Source organism: Trachemys scripta, chromosome 2 (genome assembly GCF_013100865.1).
Source record: "Trachemys scripta elegans isolate TJP31775 chromosome 2, CAS_Tse_1.0, whole genome shotgun sequence".
In the NCBI taxonomy this organism is placed as follows: domain Eukaryota; kingdom Metazoa; phylum Chordata; order Testudines; family Emydidae; genus Trachemys; species Trachemys scripta.
In genome coordinates, this window is record NC_048299.1 from 266,512,289 (window position 1) to 266,534,488 (window position 22,200).

The 22,200-nt window shown below is 39.4% G+C and overlaps 1 protein-coding gene and 1 pseudogene across 4 annotated transcripts in view; both read left to right on the forward strand.

Moving 5' to 3' along the window:
- EFR3A (EFR3 homolog A) overlaps positions 1 to 20,748 on the forward strand; it is a 152,014-nt gene extending 131,266 nt beyond the window's left edge. For 3 of the 4 annotated variants that reach the window (XM_034763628.1, XM_034763630.1, XM_034763631.1), the window contains 5 exons: positions 8,467 to 8,555; positions 13,896 to 13,944; positions 15,324 to 15,427; positions 16,824 to 16,873; positions 17,735 to 19,279. In XM_034763628.1, coding sequence (XP_034619519.1) covers positions 8,467 to 8,555; positions 13,896 to 13,944; positions 15,324 to 15,427; positions 16,824 to 16,873; positions 17,735 to 17,840 — 398 coding nt within the window. In that variant the 3' untranslated portion in view covers positions 17,841 to 19,279. Of the gene's footprint in view, positions 1 to 8,466; positions 8,556 to 13,895; positions 13,945 to 15,323; positions 15,428 to 16,823; positions 16,874 to 17,734; positions 19,280 to 19,533 lie in introns of those variants that run through there. The other variant, XM_034763629.1, reaches the window with a different exon arrangement.
- LOC117873981 lies at positions 2,842 to 2,989 on the forward strand (annotated as a pseudogene).
- Positions 20,749 to 22,200: the final 1,452 nt, after the last annotated feature.

The window sequence follows — 22,200 nt, forward strand, 5'->3', positions numbered from 1 at the left end:
GTGCTTCCATTCAGTCTCTCTTCTGCCCCCTGGGTTTTTACCAAATGTGTGGTCGTTATGGTATTTCTCAGGAAGAAGGGAATTCACATCTTCTCGTATCTCGACTACTGTCAGATCTCTTCATTCTCTAGACAGACTGGTTTGTCTCCCTCCACTGGTCCTAGTCTCCTTGCAGAGGTGGACGTGTCCACAGAATGTTTTCCAAGGCATTCCTTTTGTCCAGCCTTCACCAACCAATTCGGCTGTTAGTGATGGCTCACTGAGGGGTTGGGGAGTGCACCTGTGGTCACTGAAACTACAGGGACTGTGGTCGGTGTAGGCGGCCACACTCCATATCAATTTGCTGTAGCTTTTGGTCATCTACAATGCATCTCACACTTTTCAGTACTATATCAGAGACTCAGTGATTCACATACTTACAATACCACTGCGATGTATGATATGAACAAACAAAGGGGAACACAGTCCAGGTTGCTGTGACTGAAGGCGATCTGGCCATGGCAGTTCTGCATCAAGGAGAGCGTTACTTTGACAGCCGTAGTGATAACATCCACAAGGAGTGTATGTGAGTTGCAGATGTGATGGCAGAGCCTCCTTATAGACAATTCTCCAAAGACAAAGTGACTTTTCAACCACACCCAAAATTTTTGCCTAAAGTGGTCTCTGTTTCATTTGAACCAGTATATTTACCTGTTTTTTCCTAAGTCTCATTCATCTCTGAAGGAGCAGCATCTCCATATCTTAGATGTCAGACGATGTCTAGCCTTTCAACTGGACATATCTGGAATATGCGGCAGCATCTACTTGAAGAGGAAGAAACATGTACTTATTGTAACTGTGGTTCTTCGAGATATGATGGAGATTTGTATTCCATGACCAACCCTCTGTCCCCTGTGTATTGGAGTCTTGAGTCCACGCATTCGGTGGCAAAGAACTGAGGGAGGGTTGGGGCAGTGCTACCTCATATAGCCAGAGGAGGGTCTATGGCCATGGAGCACAAGCACTGCCTCTCCCCCTCCACCCCTGCCCCACACAAGTACTGCTAGGTAAATTTGTCCAGCTCCAGTGCATTGGGTGCACATTTGCCTAGGTGGAATATTCATCTTATCACATCTCAAAGAACCATGGTCCTGTAAATAAACATTTCTTGTCTTTTCCTCCTCATTGAGTAATAGGCCTACTCCGTCCTTGATCTTCCTCTTGCTTCACATGTATTTGTAATATGTTTTCTTGTTAACTTTTATGTCTCTAGCTAGTTTTATCTTGCTTTGTGACTTGGCCTTTCTAATTTTGTCCCTACATTCTTGTGTTATTTTTTTAATATTCATCCTTCATTATTTGACCTAGTTTCCACTTTTTATATGACTATTTCTTTTGTGTTTCAGGTCATTGAAGACATCCTGGTTAAGACAGAGTGGTCTCTTACCATGCCTCCTATCTTTTCTATGCATTGGGATAATTTACTCTTGTGCCCTTAATAATGTTTCTTTTAAAACCCGCCAACTCTTCTGAACTCTTTTCCCTTAGGCAAAATCCCATGAGAAGCAAGTCTATTGGTCTTTGAGTTTGGTCAGGTCTGCCCTGTTGAAATCCATTGTCTTTTTCTGCTGTTTTCCCTCCTACCATTTCATAGAATCATGAACTCTATCATTTCATGATCGCTTTCACCTAAGCTGCCTTCCACCTTCAGATTCTCAACTAGTTCCTTCCTGTTTATCAGAATCAAATCTAGAATGGCCTCTCTCCCACCCACTTTCTCCACCTTCTGTAATTATAAGTCTCCAATGCATTCCCAGAACTCCTTGCATAATCTGTGCCCTGCTGTATTTTCTCAACAGATGTCTGAGTAGTTGAACTCCCCCATTACTACCAACTCCAGTGTTTTGGATGATTTTGGTAGTTTGGAAAAAGCATCATGCACCTCTTCTTCCTGGTTAGGTGGTCTATAGTAGACACCTACCATTACATCATCTTTGTTTTTTAGCCTTATTCTGAGACTTTCAACAGGTTTGCCTCCCACTTCTATCTTTTGTTCATAGTAAAATCTTTGAGGATGACCGCTATAATTCAAACATGGATCACTAGCTTTGTATCCTTCTTTTGATTGATAGTTTCCTCTGTCTTGCAATGGAGGCCTTTGATGCTTTATTTCTTTGAATTGCCTGGTGGTAAAGAAAGACTAGAGCTGCTGTCTTTCTGAAATGTTCAGTGTATTTAAATATATGATAGATCATCTAGCCTCTCGTTTGCCAGGCCTTGTCCTTCTGTGCAGTGGGATTCAGACGGAATGAAGGAAGAGTTATTTCCTTGAAAAATCTTTTTTTGTAAAGGCTGCACTATTTTGCATTTTGGAGAATGTAGTGTTAATCTTTTAATAGTGTGTGTCCAGTTCTGAAATTCTGGCTTATGTTACTGCTAGGAGAAAAAATACTGCTTTTGTCATCCTGAAACAGAGGGTGACCAGCTTTAAGGACTCGAAAATATCTGATGCTCATTTATACTACAATAAGAAACTCTTATGCCGTTCTTAAAGTGGGTGTAAAAGGTGATTTTATTTATTTTAAATCGGTGTATTATAAAGCAAATTAGAGGAGCCTTAATGTAAATGGGAATCAGGTACTGTATCACTTGATTAAGCATGTTATCACCCATGTAAATCTAACTCTCTCTATTTAACCGATCACATTTTGAGAGAAACTTTTTTGGGGCACTGGGTCTTTATGTAGAAAAGGAAAAATGGATGTTGTAGGAAGCTTGAAAGTAAGGAGTTTCATATTGGTCTCTTGTTTGAAGCTGATCCCATTGGATAATCCATGTCTATATAAGTTGGTTAATAATCAAAAACCATGGTGGTATTGTATAAAAACACAGCCGAAAGTGCATATGTCCTTTGCACTGCGTGTGTGCTGACCGCTGTGATTTCCCCAAATGTGAGAAACTCAACTGCATAATTTGTGGTAGTGGAGGACTGGGTTCGTGCTTTCCACAAACTAACTTGACTAATCAGAAAGCTCCAAAGAGCCCATATGATATTTAACACACAGGTATGGGCTTGCTTTTCCTAGTCAACAAAATATTCTGAGTGCAATCACCTTGTTTTCCTAGTATGTAAAATTAAAGCGTTTCAAAAGGGGGGAGGCATCTGTACACACAGAACCATGCTGAATCCAGCATAGGACAAAAAGTATGTGGATTATAGATAAGGCAGCAAGGTGGCAGCAAAGATACAATTTTGTCTTGCATTTATTTTTTATAGTCAGCATGCTTTATGCTTTCCTCAGATTCCTATACGTTCTTTGGGTGTCATATGGAACGAGTAGGGAGTAGCAGGTCTGCATCAGAAAATTAAAGATGAGCCAGATTCTCCAAAATACCTTTACCAATATGGAGTATCTCTGGCAACCATATTAAAATACATGTCCAGCTGTATTTCAGTGCACGGGTAATAGTAAATTATTAGCTAAATTAGTCCTAATACCTGTAATCTATGTGGAAGCCTCAGGCTGGTTTGTCTGTCTCCCCTGTGTTTTGTTCTTCACTCTGTCCTTTTTATGCTATAAAACTAATCCTATTTTATTTTTAAGACTATATTGAACCATATTTCTTGTTTTTCTGAAGAGACAGGAAGCCAATGGAAAGCTATTGAAAGGAGTGCTTGAGTGTGCGCTTTGTACTACAACATTGTGTTTGCAAAGGAAAATGAGATGAATATAGAAAAGTACAAGTAACAGATTTGACACTCAGGAAATGTAGTAAGTCTCAGGCCTAATATTCAAAACTTTGAGCCAACATGGGTAGGGGAAGCATCTCATGTTGCTCAAACATGTTGGCTCATTCAATTCTTGACTTCTAAGATTGCTGACAAGGGTGCCAATAATGATGCGGAAATCTGAGGCCTATCACCACCAACCTATATAACACAGGCCGTGCAATAGTCACATGGCAAAGATGTATTAATGTATGGCAAAGGAGGTCCTCCACATCCCTGGTGGAGCTCTGAATTCCACACATCACATGTAGAAGTCCTCACTTTCTGAATCCCCAGCATTATTACTCCTTAATGAAGTCTGAGCTAACGTAATCTGTAGAATTGGATCTTTTAGAACAGGGTTGAGGAACTTCAGCCAGAGCAACACAAAGAAGGTTGTGGCAGCCAATGATATAATTCTTCTATGCATAAATCTAGAGGGCCTTAGTTTTCCATTCATGAGCTTCCACAAGCACTTTTTCTTATACAAATTCGGAACAAGACATGAGTAGGTAAGTAATTACCCATGCACTATGTCCCAGCTATGCTGTCACATTACAAGACTCATGGGAAGGAGTGGAGGAGAATGGAAAATCAAATCGAATGTATAGCAAAACAGTCAGATTTGGCACTGAGTCCTGAATGTTCCCTATTAAATGCAATTCTACTGCTCCCTCTAGCATTAATGAAACTACCATACTCTTCACAAAAAGTGTAATCAGTCTTGCATTCCAACAAATTTTGCAGGCAGTTAAACTTTCAAAAGTGCCTCTTGATGCAATAACAAGAAAGGAGGAGGGAAATGGTTGTGTAACCAGACTGGGAATCTATGTTGTAAACTAAGTTATGTCCAGCAAATTATGTCCAGATGACTGGAGGATAGCTAATGTAACTCCAATTGTTCTTCTCCTCTCCCCCCCCCCCCCCCAAAAAAAAATGCTCCAGAGGCAATCCTGGCTATTGAGGTCGGTAAACCTAACTTCAGCACCAGGCAAATTAGTTGAAACTTTAGTAAACAACCGAATTATCAGACACGATGATGAACACAATATGTTGCGGGAAGAGGCATCATGGCTTTTCTAAAAGGTAAATCATGCCTCACTAATCTATTAGAATTCATAGAGGGAGTCAACAAATATGTGGACAAAGGTGATCCAGTGGATATAGTGTAATTGGACTTTCACAAGGTCCCACATCAAGGGCACTTAAGCAAAGTAAGCAGTCATGGGATAAGAAGGAAGGTCCTCTTATGGATCAGTAACTGATTAAAATATAGAAAATAAAGGTAGGAATAAATGGTCAGTTTTCACACTGGAGTTAAGTAAATAGCAGGGTCCTCCAAGGATATGTACTGGGACCAGTGCTATTTGACATATTCACAAATGATCTGGGAAAAGGAATAAACCGTGAGGTGGCAAAGTTTGCAGATGATACAAAATTATTTAAGATAGTTAAGTCCAAAGCTGACTGTAAAGAGTTACAAAGGGATCTACCAAAACTGGGTGACTAGGCAACAAAATGGCAGATGAAATGCAATGTTGATAAGTGCAAAGTAATGCACATTGGAAAATATAATCCCAAATATATATACAAAATGATGGGGTCTCAATTAGCCGTTACCACTCAAGGAAGGGATCTTGGAGTCATTGTGGATAGTTCTCTGAAAACATCTCAGTATGCAGCAGCAGTTGAAAAAGCTAACAGAATTTTAGGAACCATTAGGAAAGGGTTAGAAAATAAGACAGTAAATATCATAATGCCACTATATAAATACATGGTATACCCAAATCTTGAATACAGTGTGCAGTTCAGGTCACCCAATCTCAAAAAAGATATATTAGATTTGGCAAAGGTAGAGAGAAGGATAACAAAAATGCGTAGAAAAAACAAGGAGTCTGCTGGCACCTTAAAGACTAATAGATTTATTTGGGCATAAGTTTTCATGGGTAAAAAACCCACTTCTTCAGATGCATGGAGTGAAAATTACAGATGCAGGCATTATTATACTGACACATGAAGGGAAGGGAGTTACCTCACAAGTGGAGAACCAGTGTTGACAGGGCCAATTCAATCAGGATGGATGTAGTTCACTCCCAATAATTGATGAGGAGGTGTCAATTCCAGAAGAGGGAAAGCTGCTTTTGTAGTGAGCCAGCCACTCCCAGTCCCTATTCAAGCCCAAATTAATGGCATTAAATTTGCAAATGAATTTTAGTTCAGCAGTTTCTCTGTGAAGTCTGTTTCTGAAGTTTTTTTTGTTCAAGTATGGCTACTTTTAAATCTGTTATAGAATGTCCAGGGAGATTGAAGTAGTGTTCTACTGGCTTTTGTATGTTACCATTCCTGATGTCCTGATTTGTGTCCATTTATTCTTTTACATAGAGACTGTCCGGTTTGGCCAATGTACATGGCAGAGGGGCATTGCTGGCACATGATGGCATACATCACATTAGTAGACGTGCAGGTTAATCAGTCCCTGATTGTGTGGCTGATGTGGTTGGGTCCTCTGATGGTATCACTAGAATAGATATGGGGACAGAGTAGGCAACGAGGTTTGTTACTGGGATTGGTTCCTGGCTTAGTGTTTCTGTCGTGTGCTGTGTAGTTGCTGGTGAGTATTTGCTTCAGGTTGGGGGGGGTGTCTGTAAGCGAGGACTGTCTTCCTCCCAAGGTCTGTGAGAGTGAGGGATCGTTTTCCAGGAAAAGTTACAGATCGTTGATGATGTGCTGGAGAGGTTTTTAGCTGTGGGCTGTATGTGATGGCCAGTGCTGTTCTGTTATTTTCCTTGTTGGGCTGTCCGGTAGTAGGTGACTTCTGGGTACCCGTCTTACTCTGTCAATCTGTTTCCTCACTTCCCCAGGTGGGTATTGTGGTTTTAAGAATGCTTGATAAAGATCTTATAGATGTTTGTTTCTATCTGAGGGATTGGAGCAAATTCAGTTGTATCTTAGGGCTTGGTTGTAAACGATGGATCGTGTGATGTGTCCTGGATGGAAGCTGGAGGCATGTAGGTAAGTATGGTGGTCAGTAGGTTTCTGGTATAGGGTGGTATTTATGACCATCACTTATTTGCACTGTAGTGTCCAGAAAGTGGATCTCTTGTATGGACTGGTCCAGTCTGAGGTTGATGGTGGGGTGGAAGTTGTTGAAATCCAGGTGGAATTCTTCAAGGGTCTCCTTCCTGTGGGTCTATATGATGATGTCATCAATGTAGTACAAGTGGAGGAGGGGCGCTAGGGGATTAGATCTGAAAAAGCATTGTTCTAAGTTGGCGGGGGAGAGATAGTTTAGTGGTTTGAGCATTGGTCTGCTAAACCCAGGGTTGTGAGTTCAATCCTTGAAAGGACCATTTAGGGATCTGGGGCAAAAATCTGTCTGGGGATTGGTCCTGCTTTGAGCAGGGGGTTGGACTAGATGACCTCCTGAGGTCCCTTCCAACCCTGATATTCTATGATTCTAAGAAGTCAGCCATAAAAATGTTGCCATACTGTGGGGCCATGCGGGTACCCATAGCAGTGCCTCTGACTTTAAGGTATAAGTTGTCCCCAAATCTGAAATGGTTGTGGGTGAGGACAAAGTCACAAAGCTCAGCCACCAGGTGTGCCGTAGCCTCATCAGGGATACTGTTCTTGACAGCTTGTAGTCCATCCTCATGTGGAATATTGGTGTAAAGTGCTTCTACATCCGTGGTGGCCAGGATGGTGTTTTCAGGAAGATCACCAATGCTTATGGATATGGAACAACTTCCATCTGATAAAATATTTAAAATACTAGGACTGTTCACCTTAGAAAAGAGATAACTAAGGGGGGAATATGATAGAGGTCTATTAAAATCATGAATGGTGTGGAGAAAGTGAATATGGAAGTGTTATTTACCCCTTCGTGTAACACAAGCACCAGGGGTCTCCCAATGAAATTAATAGGCTGCAGTTTTAAAAGAAACATAAAGAAGTACTTCTTCACACAGTCAAAATGTGGAACTCTTTGTCCAGGGATGTTGTCAAGGCCAAAAGTATAACTGGGTTCCAAAAATTAGATAAACTCATGCAGAGTAGGTCCATCAATGGCTGCTAGCCGAGATAGTCAACCCAGTGCTCTTGGGGTACCTAAGCCTCTAATTCCCAGAAGCTGGGACAGGACAACGGGATGGATCACTCTATTATTGCCCTGTTCTGTTCATTCCCTCTGAGGCATCTGGCATTGGCCACTGTCACAAAACCAGATACTGGGCTAGATGGACCTTTGGTCTGACCCACTATGGCTATTCTTACACTCTTATGTTCATCAGATCAGTGGCAGCAGGGGAAGAAATATTTCTCCTCCCACACTGTTCCTTTCTGCAAAGAGCCATCTGAACCATCTGTGGAAGAGCTCTTTTGTGTTTCAAGACATCTCTAAACTAAGGCCTAAAAACGTGAATTTTAAATTACAAACAACTCTTCAGAATTCAACTTTTGTGGCCTAGAAGTGTAGAATGTATGTGATGGTATTACATGGCTGTTATAGTTCTTAACTTGTGTGACACTTGGAAGAATTTTAAAATCACTAATACAGAAGGCAACTTTGTCATATTTTTTACAAATATCCTATTGATAAAATAGATGAACTTGGCTATAGAGGCAGGGGGAAACAAATCCACAGCTGTGTGAGGAAACATGAATTTGCCTTTTTTTTTTAATCACCGATAGAAAAAATGAAAAATGTTACTTTTGTCTAGATGAAGATAGACTCTCCAGAAGGAAGAGCGTTGTGGACACAGTATCTATTCAGGTGGATATTCTGCCTGGCAACAACACAGAGGATAAGGTATGTGGAAAAACAAGGTATCCTAGGAAGTATTTCTTGCATAAAGAGACAACCTACAGAATGAAACTTTTCCAGAGAAACTCTCACAAAATCTTTTGTCTTGCATGTTTTATTTTGCAACTCTTCAGAACTAAAACTTTTTATTATCTAGTTTATTAAAGCTGAAGTACATTACAATATTTGAGTTATTTTTGACCATTGATATGGGCTACTGTTTCAATGAAGCTTCTAGATAGGTACCTTTCAGCCAGTGTAACGTATTGGGGGAACTCTAATTATATGCTAAATTTCTGTGTAATATATTATGAGACATTACGTCTTAACTGAGTAAAATACAGGCAACTCCAAATATGTAACTTGATGCCACTGACCACTTACTGTGGGAACTGAACACAGGAAGAGAGAAATTCCACACATTGTATATCATAAATAAGTCTTACCTTGTCCTTTCTATTTTCGGGAATGTATAATAAACTGTATTTTAAGGCAGAGGAAAGAACTGATAGAATCAAACAAAAGATACAGACATAAGGTATAGGGATTGAGACTACTTATCTTGCAGGAAGGCTACATTATGACTCACTGTTGGGACAAATCTTAGACTTCTTAACTGAAGTGTTCTGAATAGATATTCCACTTTCCAGTGACTCTGGAAATTTACCCCCACCCCCTCCAAAAAAAAGTGTGCTGAGCATAAAATGTAAGCCGTTTCTGTTACTTCTAACTTGTGTCAGGAAATGTGTAACACAACGATGAAAAGTAATTAATTTCCAATTTTCTATGAGTGCTAAAGAGAAGCAGCATTTACACCCTCACAAGAGCAGGGGTGTAAATGCTGATGTCCTATCTGAATTCTTATTAATTTTGTGTGTGTGATTCTAAATCTGTTGAAAGAACATTATGGTCTCAAGCTCAATAGTTAAGAAATACAAGAACTAAGGGTACGTCTATACTTACCTCCGGGTTCAGCGGTAAGCAATCAATCTTCTGGGATCGATTCATCGCGTCTTGTCTAGATGCGATAAATCGATCCTGGAAGTGCTCGCCGTCGACACCGGTACTCCTGCTCCACGAGAGAAGTACGTGGAGTCAACGGGGGAGCCTGTCTGCCACGTGTGGACCCGCGGTAAGTACCTCGTAGTTCGAACTAAGATATTTCGACTTCAGCTACATTATTCACGTAGCTGAAGTTGCGTATCTTAGTTCGAACTGGGGGGTTAGTGTGGACCAGCCCTTAGAGTGTCTGCGCAGCCTTAATTCCTTCTCCTTCCCCCTGCATTATGATAGTCTTTAATTATCTGATCACATCCTAGTTTTTCACAGGACTCCTGCATCATTCAGTGCACAGGAGGGATGTTGCTCATTGAAAGAATAGTATTCTTTCTCATCCTCATTAAAATTGTGGCCTGCCCATATCTTCTTTACTTCACACTATTCAAAGCCTGCTCTGAATACAGAATTTTAATTTCCTCATGGGCTTTTGTATAGGGTTCTCAGCATAGTGTCTAAGTTCTTCACAAATATCACTAGTCTACAATTTTTGAGAAGTCGTCTGCTTCAGAGATAAAATGTGCTATTTATTATGTATTTTGATGTGCTGAAGTCAAATATGACAATTAAAACAACTGGCTACTGTTTCTAAGATATTTAAGTTTTTACATTTTATGTCTATGTATATTGTGTAGATAGTAGAGTTTTCATCATAAATTGTAAACCTAGGTCTTTGCATGTGTTTATGGTTGCTTTCCATGATAATAGTTCACCTGTCCTGTTTATGTAACACTTTAAAAATCAGCAAAAGGGTTATATAAATAAAATTTATTATGAAACAAAAGGCAAAAAACTATTATGTACACAATTTAGTCCTATTCAGTGTCTAGTTGGCGCTTCTTGGCTTGTCTCTTATATTCATTAAATGGAGCATCTCTTGTCACTGTCCAGCAATAATCTACAAGCATTGATGGGCTCCATTTGCCCTGATAGCGTTTCTCCTTTGTTGCAGTGTCCTGGTGAAATCGCTCGCCATGCTCGTCGCTCACTGCTCCGCAGTTCGGTGGAAAAAAATCTAGATGAGAGTGCAAAAAATGTATCTTTAGTGACATGTTGCAACCAAGACTTTTGTATGCCTTGAGGAGGTTTTCCACCAACAACCTGTAGTTGTCTGCCTTGTTGTTTCCGAGAAAATGTATTGCCACTAACTGGAAGGCTTTCCATGCCATCTTTGCCTTGCCATGCAGTGCATGGTCAAATGCATCATCTCGAAGAAGTTCACGAATCTGAGGACCAACAAAGACACTTTCCTTTATCTTAGCTTCACTTAACCTTGGAAATTTTCCACGGAGGTACTTGAAAGCTGCTTGTGTTTTGTCAATAGCCTTGACGAAGTTCTTCATCAGACCCAGCTTGATGTGTAAGGGTGGTAACAAAATATTCCTTGATTCAACAAGTGGTGGATGCTGAACACTTTTCCTCCCAGGCTCCAATGACTGTCGGAGTGGCCAATCTTTCTTGATGTAGTGGGAATCTCTTGCACGACTATCCCATTCGCAGAGAAAACAGCAGTACTTTGTGTATCCAGTCTGCAGACCAAGCAAGAGAGCAACAACCTTCAAATCGCCACAAAGCTGCCACTGATGTTGGTCATAGTTTATGCACCTCAAAAGTTGTTTCATGTTGTCATAGGTTTCCTTCATATGGACTTCATGACCAACTGGAATTGATGGCAAAACATTGCCATTATGCAGTAAAACAGCTTTAAGACTCGTCTTCGATGAATCAATGAACAGTCTCCACTCATCTGGATCGTGAACGATGTTGAGGGCTGCCATCACACCATCGATGTTGTTGCAGGCTACAAGATCACCTTCCATGAAGAAGAATGGGACAAGATCCTTTTGACGATCACGGAATATGGAAACCCTAACATCACCTGCCAGGAGATTCCACTGCTGTAGTCTGGAGCCCAACAGCTCTGCCTTAGTCTTGGGTAGTTCCAAATCCCTGACAAGGTCATTCAGTTCACCTTGTGGTATGAGGTGTGGTTCAGAGGAAGAGGATGGGAGAAAATGTGGGTCCTCTTCCTCGTCTGACTCAAGTGAGAATGATTCTGGTGCATCAGGAACCGGCAGTCCTTCTCCGTGGGGTACTGGGCGTATAGCTGATGGAATGGTTGGATAATGCACAGTCCACTTTTTTTCTTCTTTGACACACCTTTCCAAACTGGAGGCACCATGCAGAAGTCACAATTGCTGGTATGATCTGTTGGCTCTCTCCAAATCATTGGCACTGCAAAAGGCATAGATTTCCTTTTCCTGTTCAACCACTGGCGAAGATTTGTTGCACAAGTGTTGCAGCATACTCCTTGTCCTGATCTCCAATTTTGCAGCCAAAATAAAGGGGATAGGCTTTCTTAACCATAGTGGTTATACTGCGCTTTTGTGATGCAAAAGTCACTTCACCACAAACATAGCAGAAGTTATCTGCACTGTTCACACAAGTACGAGGCATCTCTGCTCACTTTGGCTAAACAGAAATGTGTCCCTTTGCAAAATCAAACACTGACAAATAAGAGAGCACGACACTGTATGATTTCTAGAGCTGATATAGGGCAATTTGTTCAGCAGAGTGATGTAAGCTTCGTTATGATTGCATCATCCATGACTTCTAGGAATAACATGATGCAATTCATATCATGTATGATGCAATACCAGCTTCAGATTGCATCATTCATTGTTTTGCCTAAAAAGCAAGTACTGTCCAAACCCAGTCATAGATGTATTTATAGATCCAGTCAAAGACGTATTTTAGTCATTTCTGGATTAAATTGAGATCCCTTCTCTTATCCTCCGCCATTCCCAAGTCAAGGGTCATATATACTGACCCAATAGCATATCTTGAAAACTAGAGCCAATCAACAATTTTAAGCATCATTTTTGTTCTCCGCAACCCAGAATTAGTAAAGTTTGGCTACATTTATCTCAGAAGCATTTTGGCTGTAGAGCAGTGTATTAACTATTTTTCACACACCCCTATGTGATGGGGAACTGAGGCACAGAAAATAAGGTCAGAAGTGTGCACTAATTTTAGGTGTGCAACTTGGGATAGAGCTCTTAGCTCAATGTCCCATTCTCCTTGCCTAGCTTGTCTTAGTGCCCACACCTCCTCCATCCTGTCCCTAAACTGGGAACAGTCTCAGCCTCCCCTCTTCTCCACCCAGTTCCCAGTTTTCTGACATAGTCAGTCCCTAGGGCCTACCTTCCCTTGTTCTGAGCCCCAGTCTTTCCTTCCCACACCATGCTCTTTGTTCCAGTCTGCTCCTTCCTCTGTGTTTCACCACATTCCTTCTCCAAATTAGAGGTCAGGCTTTTGTGTCCTCTCTATTTGAGTCAGTTTCCTTCTTTACGTTGCCTGGGTGGCAATAGGGAGAGTATTGAGAGCATAGAACAGAGTCTCCTTCTCTGTTCAGGTGCCCAGTTCCATAGCCACCAATAGCCGCCGAGAACAGCAATTGTAGGGAAAGTCCTGCTCAGCCCTGCGGTGGAACATGCTCAGTTCAGGCAAAAAAATGTAAAAAGAATTTAGCTGTCAATGCTAACAAGTCTCAACTGAGCATGTGCAAACTGCAGTTTTTCATGGGCTTATAACTTGACAGGGTGGTTTTGTTTTGGTTTTTTCCCAGCAGCAAAAAGCACATACTGACACACAGGCCACCCTGTGGCAAATTTCAAGTCCGTGTTACAAAGCCTGAAGGTGCGAAGTAAAATGTATTTTTTCCTTACTCTCATTCCCAGAAGCTGCTGAATTCTTTTTGCTGAAATTTACCTAAATAAATAAATAAATAAATAAAATCAACCTGAGGCATTTCAGCACAAATAGTTAATTTTGTAAACGTATAGGCAACTGAAAAATGTGTCTTAATGAAGTGTCAGGCAACCATAAGTCTGGCTGCAATTACCAGCTCAGTCTATAATAAAATAGGTGAATCACTAAACATGAATATAATGCAGAAGACAAAAGATTTGTAATCACACAGCAAGTCATTGCGATGGTGAAGAAATATAAGACTACTTTATGTATTCACAGTAATCTGTCTCTTAAATAAAAACTCTGTTAGGCTAAAAACATGAAAAGGTATTTAGGTGTTGCTGCACTCAATGTTGCAATGCTCAACCAATTGAGGAGCCTAAATCTCATTTTTCAAAAGAGATTTAGGCACTTAAGTGCCCATTGGGATTTTGGCTCCTAAGTCCCTTTTGAAGTTATAGTTGAGTATAGACAAATTACTTATTCTTCAGCAGTTTGTGTTGTTTCACTGAATTAAAAGCCACTTATTTCCTTTAGGTCAATAATACTGAAGAAATCACCTTTGAAGCTTTGAAGAAAGCAATTGGTGAGATTTATTGCAATACTACATTTACACTTCTCCAGTACATGAAATATTTGCTAGAAAAAAGCTTTGCTAACATAGCATACTTAAAATACTATATTAGTTTTTCATCATGTAGCAGGTTGGTTTGAAACCACAAACCCCTTAAATGATCTTCAGCATTTCTTAGAGAACTAGTCTCCTTACCTATAGCTGGTGTGACTTACTGAAAAGCTGGTAAATGAATTCTTATTTTTAACGGTTTCTGGAACTTTCCCTTTACAGGTCAAGGCTTGAAAAACACTTAAGCAATTCACATATAGTTTTATCCTTAGTCTGTGTGAATTTCAGTTAAGTAAATATCTGTAAAGCACCTTTAGTATAGTGACAAATGGTCAAGTCCTCAAAGGGAGTTCTCTGAGTATAGAGTGTGAAATTAGCATTATGGGATTCAGAGGAGTTCCGTTGTCAGATACGCTCCATTTATGATTAAAAAGGTGTTTTTCCAACTGCCAACTCGGCAAACTTAACCTAGGGTCTGAAAATGCAGCTGAGTTCTTCCTTCTAACCCTCACCACCAGTAATAAAGATTATGCGAGTCAAACTATGCCCATGCACATATCAAAGTGTAACTTGGAACATACTTACAAGACAACAGGGTGTTACTGAGGGTATACCTTGGTGTGCAAACTCTTTACTGCTGGTTATGATGCATGAAAATAAAGGAGTCCAAGTTGACTTTCTGGTCTCAGGTTAAATTTGTTAGGCTGACTATTTAAAAAAAAAAATGAATAGTATATGGAGTTGATGGTCTTGTGTACACTTGAAAAACTGGGGATCGATACTAATTCAAGTATATTGAAAAAAACAAGCTGCACAAAGTCTTAGCACCTGTTTTCAGCCTATTGCCCCCAAGTGTAAGGGCAAGAAGATAGCAAAAGATGGATAACGGATTGCATAGTTTAATACTATAAACCCAAGAACATGGCCACTGGATGAAGTTTGGACCACGTTCCACTGCATCTGTGGTGACCTCCTGAGCTCAGACAATAACTTACTGGGCAAATCCTGCAGTCCCTATTCAGGCAAAACTCCTACTGATGGGCTGAGTGGGAACTGAGTTGGAACCACAGGATATGATGTTGTGTTAACTTTTTTACACTGATTCTCAAGTGCGTGTTCCATTATTACAGGGAATTTGACTAACTAGAACTTTATTCAATAAGTCTGCCTAAGCTGTGACTACTTTTTACTATTCGTTTAAAATATTCTATTCTTATGTCTTCGTTTTAAGTAGTAGTAATAAAAAGTGAAGACACACAAACCTCTAAATGTATTGTCATTTCACTTATTGTAGGAAGTCTATATAAGCATAAATTAGAACTGTCTTCATTTTTTAAAAGATAATACTGGACTTGAAGAGCAGGAGAAAGAAAAGAGGCGTCTTGTGATTGAAAAGTTCCAGAAAGCACCTTTTGAAGAAATTGCAGCACAGTGTGAAACAAAAGTGAGTACTTGATATATTTTATATTGTTTCAAAGGCTTTCATACAAGTGGTGATGGAGACACGAGGATAAAGGGTGGCTTATGATAGTGTTTACTGTTAAAAGAAAACAATTGTTGCCTTTTTGCCTTCATCTGTGCTCTGAATTTTTAATCTGTGTAGGAAATCAAAATAACTTGTACCCTGTGTGGTTGGGTCCCCTACATCTCACAGAGCTATTATTATTACTGTTTATTATTTGTATTGTTTTAGTGACTAGGGACCCTAGTTATAGACCAGGACCTATAACCACCATAGCAATTAAATCAGCTGTTGGTATCCACACTGCCCTCCTTCGGCCGCTGGTGCACGTCCTCACCAAGAGTACTTGCACCCAGTGAAGTGGGGCATTGTGTGGGCACTGACAGCCTCATGGGGCTCACAGATGGAGCTCCTTGCCCCAGGGCTGACAGCCCTAGCTGTGAGCTGTGCAGGGCTCAGTTTCAAAGCAGGAAGCCTACCAGCAGATTGACATTCTTGTCAGTTTTTTGGCTGCTATGATTTCATATTTCCTCTCCAGCTCCACCTGTCAGCCTCGCGTGAGGCTCGCAGCTGGAGCCTCCGGCCCCAAGGATGACAGCTGGAGCTGGAGATGAAATGTGAAATAATAGCAGCTGTGAAACTGACAAGACTGTCAATTTCAGTGCTAGTAGGCTCTCTGCTGCGAAATTAAGCCCTACACCAGGCTGACAGCTCTGGCTGTCTGCCCCGGGGCAGATTGGGGATGGGGAGGGTTGGGTGACAGCTTACGCTCTCAGCACTGGGGTCAGGGACTCTAGCTGTCAGCCCTGTGGGGCTATCAGTGCCCCACACTCCAGCTATATCGACCTAAGCACTACGCCTCTCGTGGAGGTGAAGTTAAGTCAATATAGTGGGTGACTTGCATAGAGTGGAGCACCATTGTAGTGTAGACGCTGGCAGAGTTAGGTTGACGTAAGCTGCCTTACATCAACCTAACTCTAGTGTAGACCAGACCTTTGTCCTCCACCCCCCACATACTACACACACTTTTACCTTTGCTGCCTTTGAGACTGGGTTCAGAGCCATGATTATTTCACTCTGGAATTATAAGTAAATGCAACTTTTGGATCACGCCAACATGCTTTAAGTCACTGGAAGGGTCATTTCTCCCCCTCCCCCATCTTTTAAGAAATAAAAATCTACTTCAGTTTTGTTACTAAACTCCCAGTTGTTATTCTTTTGCTTTCACACAACTGAGTCCTTGCTGCAACAGGGAAGCAAAACTCTGAAATTCAGAGTATATTCCACTAAACCAATCCAGGCTTCTTATTCGTAGTCATTCTGTGTACAGTGGTTTTACAGGATATCATTAAAATATTTAAATTTTTTCTCTTTGTAGGCAAACTTTCTTCATGATAGACTTGCACAGATATTGGAGCTCACCATTCGGTAAGGTTTTATGCACAAAAGGAATTAAAAGTAGAGGTAGTTGTCAGAAAATTCTGTGCTACTTTAAGATGCTAGTGTCATGTATTTTATTGAAATAGCCTCCTTTACAAAGCATTTTATTTTATTGTTACTATTCTGATTTTTTTTAAGAGGAAAATATCCTGTGTCAAGATTACCCAATTAGCCCATCAAATATTTTCTATTAGAAAACAGGGGTTGACCTTTTAAAATCCAAACCATATAATTAAAGGTATTGTTGTTAAGGATAAAACTTGTTTTTTTTTTTTTTCATTAAAATTATTGAGGGTCTTCCATGAGGATTGTATCCATTAATTAGGGTTTAATTGGGTCCCTAAGGAAGTTCCACCTATATAACTGTGGACAGAATTGGGCGTAAGTTTGAAAAATATTTGCTAAAAGATGTGAAAATATATATATTGGTAACACAGCTCTGGAGTATTTTTATATTTATATTTTATATATATATATTTGTTATGCTTACAACAATATTGAATTTTCCCTTTATTGCATGTGCTCTGGGAATTAGCTAGCAATCTCTGTATGTGAAGTGCCATGTACATCTATTCTGCATTTGAAGTAATATTGTATATCAAAAGCCCTATCTTGATAGTTATGTTGACATCAACGAAACTGGTGATTCAGGCAAAGATACAAACAAAAATCAGCCATAATTTGGCTTCATTAGAAATGTAGGAAAAGAATACAGAAAGGCTGGAAAGAAATTTAATATCAAATTTCCAAGCAGGTGCTCTATGAAGTTAAGTTAATAACAGATTACATAAGTATATTTTTATGAAAGCTTAAATTGTGTGGCTTTGTTTTCTCGTTCCTTCTTTACAGTCCTCCTCCTAGCCCCTCGGGAACGATGACCATTACTGCCGGACATGCTCATTACCAATCCGTTCCAGTCTATGAGATGAAGTTTCCAGATCTTTGTGTGTATTAAGTGTCTTCTGAAGTCTGCAGGACATTATTTAGAGTAGAGTACAATAAACAGACCAAGATGAGTTTTCAAGTTCTTTGTTAATTTAGATTAAGTAAATAGTTTTTTAGAAAAAATGGTGGACCTACAGCACATAGGAATGATTTTTAACCAAACTTTCAGTTTTTTTTAACTATTCTCTAATATTTGACGTTAGGTTTGTTATGTTACCTTATTATTTCACTTAGTCATTTTTCATATTTCGGTAGGTTTAAAAGTCAGAAGTAAATATTTCCTCTTCTTTTGCCAGCGTGTTCTAGTGTTTCAGAGACCTAAAAATGAGTTTACAGAAATATAATTTCCTAGAATTGGGGGCTATATCTGCAATGCCCGGTGGCTTCCTTCCACCTGGGTTTCCAGATTTGGGTAGAGTGCTTTTGGCGTGCTTACTGTTACCACATGTATCAGTGGAGCGATATCTTAGCTCCCTATACTGTTGCTGTCTAGTAGCTATTTATTCCATTATTTTGAAATACATTTAAATAGGCAATCTTTTACCTGTTCAGTTTCACTAATAAATATGACTGGTCAGACAATTGTTAAATATTGTTCCTGGTGAATGATTAACATAATGTGCTTTTTAGAAATCCAGCACATGTGCTGTTTCCTGCCGAAAGTTGCAATGTTCTGCTTGAGAGATGTAAATCCCTCCTCTTGGAGCTCTGACTTGTGCAATATTTTTCATGTCTTGTGTGTATAGTTTACAGACTATGCTTTTGAAAATGCAGTAGTATTTTGCTGTCTGAATTACAACAAATAAATATATATTTAGTATAGCAACAAACTGAGGGCATTTTAAATGGATAAGTACTTTAAATACTAGTTCATTTGTAAAATTATAAGCACAGAAGATAAGATTATATGAAATGTTGGTCTGTGTAGTTTAGTAAAATAGGTTTTTAATGATATTTTGCAAATTGAAAGAAAACTGTGGATGAATCCTCTTGAAAGTTATACATTTAGATGTGTTTTCAAACAAAAGCATTTTGCAATTATAACTGTATACATTTTTGTTGCATTTGACAAGTCTTCCTGTGATTATTGAAAACTGATGTGCTAACTTTCATAGGTTTAGATACCTGAGTATAAATTTTAAATAGATACAAAGAACCTAACTTTTTGTTAGCTCGGTACATAAAACTGTACTGTACAGTAAGTTGCTTGGCCCTTGATGCTAATTGACAATGTTGTCTTCCTGACCCATTGCGAAATTCTGTGCATAAAAATGAAAAGTTCTAATAGTCCAGTGCTATGAGCGAGCAGTGAGCTTTGTAGTCTAGGTCTAGCTGGATTTTCTGAAGCAACTAATGTAATCAACTTACATTCTCAATACTTAAATATATGTTTTTGAATTTGGTAAGTCTTTGAATGGGTCAGGGCTGAGATGAATAGTGTAATACATTTATAACAAGAGTTATTAGTTTATTAGGAAGCTAGTCAATATGTTAACTGTCCTTGGCAATTTCCACACTTGCTGCAAAATGTAGGGCTTCTGGATTTTTAAACTTAAGTACAATATTCCTTTAAACTATCTTTAAAGGAGTGAAATAGCACATTTCCAGAGAAATTTCAGCTATTTAGACCTATGAGATGACACATCAAGACTTTCAGGAAGCATTCACAAAACTCAGAAAGGTAATTGAGACCTTTTTTTCAGTTTGACAGTGCAATCACAGCTGTTAGTGGATGACGAAACAACCTCTTACCTACAGCATTCCGTTGTGATTGTTACTGCTGCAACGTATCATCCTGATCAGACCAGAGTCAACAGCATTAGTAGAACTCGTTGTCACCTTAGTTTTTAGTTTTTCACTTTTTGTTTTTTAAGGTAAGATATTAGATTTTGACCTATATAAACAGAGTGTATTTTTTTTAATTAGATGTAAGCTAGGGACGCAATGTAAAACAATCATCATCCACACTGATGTGATTTTTATAAAGTAACACTGTGCACATTTGTACAAAAAAGAAATAGAATTAAAGAGTCTAAAGAATAAGAAACAAAGAATGTACTTTCATTTGCACTCTTGTAGTACGCAGACTGTGGTGTAAATACAGAATTTTCTCAGATTAACTAAATTCTGTTGCATGTATACTGCATGTGAAAAATTATATTCAGCATTTCATGTACCATTCATTTGAAGTCTGACGAAGAATTTTTTTCATTTAATCGCAAGATAGGCTCCCACATGTCCTAAATTCAGACTAATCTTGTTCAGGATGTGCAGATGTTAAGGCACTAAAGATCTGTAATCTTTTGGGATTTTGCCTGATATATAATTTCTTTCCTGCTGAAAACGCAGAGAGTCTGCAAATTGAGTACCGTGGCCACTTTGAACAGATGAGAATTGAGGATTTGTGGAAATCTGCTGCATAATATGTTGTACTCATAGTTTACTGTAAGTAATAAATTGTAGGTATTTTGAAATCAAATTGTTCAGAATGCTGTTTTTATGTATACAGTTGCTTTGAATCCCTTATTTCTTTCTGGTCTTGAAAAGAGTTGCAGAGCTTAGAATACAAAGTGTGCATACTGGGCTTGTAGTGTCTGTGACAGTTTGAATACTGTTTGAATGTTTATCACTTCATGTCCAGTTGACATTTGTATGTATTCCAGCTTGTGCTTTAAATTCTTTTAAATGTAATGTCACTTTGAGTAATTATGGTTTTTGATAGCAGTTCATTTTAAGGTAAATTAAAATTATGTTAATTCAGAAGAAACAAAATGAGCCTGTTCAGAGTAAGGCTAATTTGTCTGTTTTATTGATGCCCATACATTCTGTACTGGTAGTGTTGAACCAGTTTCATGAAATGTAAGAATACACTGTGCAGTGTACATTTCAGCAATAAAATAAACCAAAACGTTAAAATAGCTGAGTTTGTTACAAATTAATTTTAACAGTTACAATATTAACTACTGTATGATACTTGAGGTTAAGAAATCAGTGCTGTCCTAAATATAGTACTTGCTTATTGTTGAGAAGCAAAACAAAATTTCACTTAATACAGACAGTTATTTTGCAAACCCAAAACATTTCACTTCTTCATAAAGTTGGGATTTGTTGGAAAAGTTCAACAAAATATTAGGCAGCAGCAAAACTTAAATTGTATTCCTCAGGGCATATAAGAATGACCATACTGGGTCAGACCAACAGTCCATCTAGCCCAGTATCCTGTCTTCTGACAGTGGCTAGTGCAAGATGTTTCAGAGGGAATGAACAAAACAGGGCAATTTCAAGTGATCCATCCCCTGTCATCCAGTCCTAGCTTCTGGCACTTGGAGGTTTAGGGACACCCAGAGCATGTGTTATCCAGGGTTTTCAGAACCCACAGCAGGGGCAACTTAACTATTTCACTCCAGGCAGTGTCAGGAATAAATCAGTAGGAACACTGCAATTCTGTCCGATCAAAGATTAAATGCAAGTAAGAATGCTCTTTAACACTGCAGTTTATTATATTTAAGCACACACAGTCATAAGCAATAAGTTTAGAACATCCCACATATTTACCTAACATCTGGAATGGTTTTGCGGAACGTCCCATGTAGATTGGATTTTTCTTTAAGGCTCTGGGTAGCCTCTTAAGGTATATAAGCTTTTTTTCCCATCTCAAACCAGGTACGTGTATACAGAGTTACTGGAGGGGAACCACTTTACGTATGACACATTTGGAATGCTATTTACTATAGATACCATTAGTAGTTCTGCAATTTCATATTTATACTACAAGCAAAAGATGCTAACATGTCTCTCTGTCATGGTTAAGGGCATCCATGTATCTAACTCATTCTTATAGTCATTTTAGGGAATAATGTAGCTTTGGTTGATAGCCACACATAGGAAACTATCCACACTACACTACGATTTTGCAACCAGCTAGAGGTATGGTCAACTTTTAGTTACAGGTTAATATGTTGGAGGTTTTTTCCAAACACAGCTGTTCTACCATCACAGCCTATTTGCCCCCACTAATCCCCGACCTAGCATTCTTTTAATTTTTTTAGGGGTATGTTCTGGATACCCTAAGCACTATGGCAGGGGTAGGCAACCTATGGCACGTGTGCCAAAGGCAGCACGCAAGCTGATTTTCAGTGGCACTCACTGCGTGGGTCCTGACCACTGGTCTGGGGGGCTCTGCATTTTAATTTAATTTTAAATCATAGAATATCAGAGTTGGAAGGGGCTCAAAGCAGGACCAATCCCCAGACAGATTTTTGCCCCAAATCCTTAACTGGTCCCCTCAAGGATTGAACTCTCAACCCTGGGTTTAGCAGGCCAGTGCTCAAACCACTGAGCTATCCCTCCCCCTCTTCTTCTTAAAATGC